The 6,593-nt window shown below is 40.3% G+C and overlaps 1 protein-coding gene across 1 annotated transcript in view; it reads right to left on the bottom strand.

The window, feature by feature from the left end:
• Window positions 1-3,366, bottom strand: part of LOC107722119 (disks large-associated protein 3-like) — a 23,897-nt gene extending 20,531 nt beyond the window's left edge. Inside the window, exon 1 of the mRNA XM_016530344.1 lies at window positions 2,257-3,366. Within this exon, the coding sequence (XP_016385830.1) occupies window positions 2,257-3,300 (1,044 nt within the window). The 5' untranslated portion in view covers window positions 3,301-3,366. The remainder of the gene's footprint in view (window positions 1-2,256) is intronic.
• Window positions 3,367-6,593: the final 3,227 nt, after the last annotated feature.

Genomic DNA, 6,593 nt, shown 5'->3' with positions numbered 1-6,593 from the left:
ACATGAAGAAACAGAACAAACTGAGACAGACTAAATCCAGAAGAACTGTGGCAACATCTCCAGGATGCTTCAAGAGACCTACCTGCAAAGTTACCTAAGAAACTATGTGCACCTAGGGAGAAAACTGCTACGCAAAGGATGGTCACACCAAATGTTGATTTAATTTAGTTAATATAAGTTAATTGATAAATAAAATCTATTAATGACATTATTTTTGACAGCATCCTCATTTTACAGCATTTTCACACAAGTGCCTACAACTTTTAACAGTACTGTAGTTTTGCAGAAAGGTCTCTTGAAGCATCTTGGAGACATTGCTCCTAGAGCTCCATCATGTTACCTTAGAAACATAACCATACGCTGACACTCGATGGGAGGTGTGATAGAGTGCATAGGAGAACAATTATCCTCATTTAGCCTGATGTCATGTCAGATATAGTTTCCTCCCCCATTTGTGTGTCCACAAATAAGTATTTGTGGTAGCATGTCTAGATGTGTTCACAGTGGGTGAGTCTAACAGCCTAACGGTATATGTGTGAGAAGAAACAGAAAGACAGAAAGGAAAACAATAACTGAGTCCAATTACACTATGTGCTCCTCATTCATCAAGGAAACAGAAGGACATACAGTACATCTTAGAACAGGACTTACAGATGTCAGTGTGTGTCATCGTTCATGTGTTTTCTGAAGTTGTGTTTTTAACAGCATATATTGCTGGATACATATTGGAAATCATTTCAAAACTAAACATCCTCTTTCAAAAAGTACTGTGGTACTCATTCATTCATTCATTCATTCATAGGTTTAACAAAAAGTCACATGTAATAAAGTGAACATGTAATAAAAACAGTTACTCACACTTGGGTTGCGACATTAATATCGTATCCGATATAGCCGACACAGCATCGTCTTTTAATTTCAATCTTTATGAAAATCCTGTTTCGAACTGTGCTTTGTTTGTAAACGAATCCGTGGTAAAATGAAGTGAACAAAGGACCAAGTTCTTACTGATGCGGTCTGGAACTTCATTAAAAATAAAGTTCATCCACTCTTTCCTAATGCTGGGATCAGAAGGAAGGCGATGCAAAGACTGTTTTCTACAACTTTGCATTGTACAGCGTCCTGTTGTCTTCAGAGCCATCTTTGTCGTTTGGTTTCTGCGTATACCTGCATTTGCCTCTCTCGTTATTTACACTACATGCATGAATCTGTGGGCGGGGCTAAACAGGCAGTGCTGTAGAAGCAGGTGTTGATCTTCTTCTGTGGAGGTGGTGTTTAGCCACACTATTACATCATAAAGTGGCACATTCCACAACCTGTCGTTTTGGAAGATTGGCTTCAAGTTCGTTGTAGTTTTTGAAAAGTGATTTCTGTTAAATAAAATATCTCCTTTTGAAGTGGACTTTGAGCTTTGTAACTTTGCAGATCGTTTTTATGCTCAAACAGCAACATTACAGACTAACTAAAGTTGAAAAAGTGAAAAAGCATAATAGGACCCCTTTAAACCATATAGCAGTGGTTCTCAAAGTGTGGGGCGATTTTTTTTTATAGGTTTAACGGGGGGCGCGACCAAAAAAGTTTGAGAACCACTGCCATATAGACAGTCACACATGACACTAATAATGCTGAATTATGATGCTAAGAAGCATCCTGTATTCTTGTATACTTGATATCACAAAGCAGGATGTCAGAGTTGTGTGTGCAATTGAGCAGATGAGTAGGAGAAATGGAGCACACAGCTTGCTGGTGATATCAATAGCAGCGTTTGTGAGTGTTCACAGTGTGTTTTGTGAAAGCCAAGGGTTAATGTGTTGTTTTCCTGTATCCTCCAATGATGTTTTTCACCCTTTCACACCGAGCTGACAGAGGCTGGAAATAGCATCAGCCTCAATTCTTCACAGCTAGCAGCTGATAACAAACATAATCATCAAGTTATTTTTTTTCTTTCACTCAGAAATTGTAATTTAGTGCTGATCCCCATCTCTGCAGACAGATTAATTCTTTTGACAATGAAATGAATCTGCAAGTCAATAAGGACAGCAGACTGATTGTATTTGAGAACAGATACACCACATAAATATTGAAATCTCAGTGGGAGCCAATTTGGGGTCACTGCACTGACTTGAAAATGGGCTCACATGTTGTAAAAGTTTGTCTCACTTACATACTGGGGGTTGTATGCCATTCAGAATGGATGGATGGATGGATGGATGGATGGATGGATAGATAGATAGATAGATAGATAGTAGAACTTGCCTGCAGATAGTGGAGTGATCGTTCCTTCATTTTGGGATCTAGAGGAACCAATGCCTTCTCATATCCACCTCCACCTCCTTCTCCACGGGAAGATGGATAGACCTCTCTAGCCTGACTGACTGTCATGGCCGACCACGTGCTCCTTTTCAGAGAGTGTCCGCTGTCTCCTGCCTTGGCTATGTTGGTGCAAGCCAGGCACTCTCCTGGAGGTGGCCCCTTAGATTTCCTCAAGGTAAGCTCCTGGATGGCAGCATCCAGGGTCTCGTGTCCGGTGGGATATCCACGCCCCCCTCTACCTGCACCCACCAGAAAGCTGCTGTCACTGTCTAGGTTGTCATCGGAACTCCACCATCCAGCTGTTTTGCTCCGGTGGCGGGAGCTTCGAGACTCGTGGTGGGAGTCTCCACTCTTGCTTCGTTCTCGGCTTTTGTTCCGACGGGCTGAACGAGACTGGTGCGTTCCTGAATAATGATGTCCACCGCTTTCCTCGCCACCGCTGCGGTGCCCTCTATCTCTGTCCCGGTACTCTCCCCCACGGGTGCCATTAAACTCTCGTTTAGAGGGTGCCTCCAGTGAATGTGACTTGGCGAAGAGACGCTGGACAGAGTTCACCAGATGCCTTATGCGACTCGGACTCTCACTGCGTTGTTCCCCACTGGCTGTGCGTTGGTACTGCAGGGTGTGGAAGCCATCTGGATGGAAGGGCAACTGTTTCTCGAACTGATCCAGAAGGTTTGGTGGGATACGGTGCATCTTTGCCCCATGACCATGCCCATGCCCTGCAGAGGATAAACACTCTTCACAGGTGGAGTCATAGGGCTGTGGCTGACTGGGGTGTGACCGAGGGAAAGTGCCTCCACCAGATGGGACCATGGCCAATGGTTCAGGGGGCCCACCAGGCGGGTAGTAGGGGTGGTCATTGTGCCCCTGGTAGTGGTCGGGGTGGTGCATATAGTCCCGTGCAGTGTCGCAGTCCTCAGGCATGCAGTAGCAAGGCCCAGAGGAGTGTTGTGACAAACTGCGACTCACCTGGTAGCCCTTCATGGCCGGGGCATGGTGGGCCGTCCGGGCCGAGAGGGGGCGCTGTGGGCGCGACAGGGCTGCGCCGGAGTCAACTATGGAGAGAGGGACAGAAAGGAAATTAGACAGTTAAGCACATGTTTGTGTACAGTACAATAAATATCAGCATTATTCTCAAAACACAGTAAACTAACATGATCCTTGACTTTTCAGATATAAAAAGGATGAAGTAAAGAAAGGCACTGTTATTTATTTGATACAAGCTTTTATGGAAGACAACTGAACTAAATTAAAAACGTCAAAGTCGTATCAACACTTTTTGAGAAAAGCCCACCAATAAATGGTTAATTTTTCAGCAAATTATATAATTTTTCTTTTCAGGGATGTGCTGTTCTGTATTCTAATAACAACCACAACCAGCCAGCTGACAATGCAGAACAAGCACACTCCAATCCGTCTGGCGTAGCAGCGCTGCCATTGACCCTGAACACACAAGAGTGAGGGTGAGCAAATGCTGTGCAAAAATGACTTGCTATTTTTATTTGATTCACTCTAGGTTCTTTGTTGGAGTGAATCATTGTGTCACTATCTCTCAAAATCTGTTCAATTGGCAGAGCAGGGCCGCTTCTCTGCTAATTCAACCTTTAATCTAGTTCATGTTCATAACTGATAAATCTGCTTATTGTTTCACAACACAATCTGTGCCCATTTTATGATCTCAATGATAAAATGGGCAAAAAGCCTGAAAGGAAACAGCGAAACGGAAAAAAGGCTTGTGCTTGTCAGGTGGTTGCCGTTCATATGGCCCTGGTCTTTGAAGCAGGTGGCGTTTCCAAATGCGAGCTATTGCTGACAGATGTTGAGGTGATCATTAGATGGAGATTACCCTGTTACTTTTAATGAGCTAAATTTGCACAGCTAGCTTGATCCTTTGTGCCATGATCTCTGAGCTCAAAAAAGCAGAGCAGTGCTTACACTTCTTGTTAAATATCGAATACTGTGAGGGGTCATTATTTTGAGTAAGTCACTTAAAATTTGTGCTTCATGGAAATTAATGAACTTTGTGATTTCTATCCCATCCAAAATAAACACATCTTTGTTTTTCTCACACACCTTTTGCAAAAGTTACAGAGAAAATTATCTGCTGATTTTTGGTCAACGTATAAGGTCCTTTGAGAAATGTCTGTGATTGTGATATTGTATTTTCACACAGTTTAGACTCATTTATTTTGGGCTTCATTTAACACTAAAGCTTGTTTTCATAACTAAATGCTTGTTGTGATGTCTGAAGCACCTTCATTATGGAAACTAATGTATATTATGTAAATGAAATCTAAAAGAGACAAGTTAAACTTGATGAAAATATTTTTGTTAACTGAAATTAAAACAAAAACTAACATAACTGGGAATAACACCAAAACTAAAATAACAGGGCATTAAGGGCAACATTTTAATTTTGGTTTTGCTTTCTGATGCATTGTGCATATAATATAAAACTTTAAACCTTTACAACCCACCTGCATTAAAAATCAAAATGCCAATCATCTTGTGCAGATTTTTTTTTCAATTAAACATTTTTAAATAATACCAGATGCTGCAATAACTTTGAATTTAAAATAGAAACTAATGAATCTCTGATAACATTTTTATAAGCCAATGAATAATGATTTTTTTAAACTAATGAGTGATAAACAAATGAAAACTAATTAGAAAAAAATTTGACATAGAAACTTAAAAATTCAAAATATTATAAGCCTTGATTTATTTAGTTACTTATTTATTTATTTTTGACAAGTGGATTGTTCAAGTACTGCTGGCTTCCCATCCAACATATCAAGAAAATTATAAAATAATATTAATAATTATAAAAATAAATAAGGAAAGTTAAATGATGTAAAATGTTATGAATCTATCACATACATAAGTCTTGTTGATTTCTAAAGTGCATGTATGTGTTTGTGTGCGTGTGTGTGTGTGTACTTGTATTCCCTATGTTATTGTGACCAAATGTCCCCACAAGAAGAGTAAATTTTGACCTTGTGTTTTGACCTTTATTCAGTCCCTTATGAGGAAACAAGCTTATAAATCATACAGAATAAATTTTTTTTGAAAATCTAAAAATGCAGAAAGTTTTGTATGAGGGGTTTAGGTGTAGGGTTAGGGTAAGAGCATAGAAAATACAGTTTGTACAGTAGAAAAACCATTATGTAATGTTCCCATAAAACATGGAAACCAGTGTGTGCGTGTGTGTGTGTGTGTGTGTGTGTGTGTGTGTGAAAAACTGAAAGAACAAACGTTCAAAATGTACATCAAATTGCATGGTGCTGTCACATCTTTCAGCATGAATAACATAGAGTCTGGTGTTTCCCGTAATTTAGTAGAGTCTTCTGACAATCAGTGTCACTCAACACCACTTCAGGTGCCAGCTGACCCCTGTTTGCCTCCCGTGGCATCATCACACCGTCTCCTCCCTGAACCCAAGATGAAAATGGAGATGAAAACAAAAGAGGGCATGAAACTCATCCCATCATTTCCATTCTCCCTCTCCTCACCAGCTCAGAGTCTCTCCAGACAATCTCTCTCTCTCCATTTCTCCATCGTTCTGACCTACTTCTTTCACTCTGGTTTATGTGGCTGCTGCCTGTCTGTCTGTTTCATCGCAAGCTCCTTGAAAGCCAGTATAAGTCTCTTTATTTGTTTCTCTTTTTAAATGTATGCGTCTCTCTATCCCTGTCTCACTCTTTAGACTCACAGCCTTATGTTACCGCCTTTCCAATATACAACAAGCAAAGGCCAGCCATATGGAGCAATAAAAAACCCTCCATTCACATATAGACACAAACTAACACACTAATACCAACACTTTTTTCTTAAAAATACAAGATACATGAGCCTTTCTAAACAGTAGAGCATGGCACTAGCAATGGCAATGTTATGAGTTTGATTCCCAGGAAAAGCAAGAACTGATAAAATGCGAGCCTTTTTGAATAAAAGCGTCTGCCAAATGCATAAATTTAAATGAAAATGTATAATATCAGTCAATACTGGATATTTAATTGTGCATTCACGTTTCCTCTGTTTTTACATTCTGATTACCTTAGATATTTAATTTACTCACTTGTAAGTGCCTCTAACAACACCCTGGATATCTTTCAAAGACTGCAATTATGATTTCGGCCCCACATTTTTGTGCACAGTATGCATCAGGTATAGTCATTTGACATATGGCCATTTGAGGTTAAAGTAGGGATGCACCGATACCGATACTGGTATCGGTAACTCGTACTCGTTAAAATGCCCCGATACCAAACGCCGAT

Source organism: Sinocyclocheilus rhinocerous, unplaced genomic scaffold (assembly GCF_001515625.1).
Source record: "Sinocyclocheilus rhinocerous isolate Xijiao unplaced genomic scaffold, SAMN03320098_v1.1 scaffold781, whole genome shotgun sequence".
In the NCBI taxonomy this organism is placed as follows: Eukaryota; Metazoa; Chordata; class Actinopteri; order Cypriniformes; family Cyprinidae; genus Sinocyclocheilus; species Sinocyclocheilus rhinocerous.
Note: the sequence above shows the minus strand (reverse complement) of the source record. Positions and strands in the feature narration are given on the sequence as shown.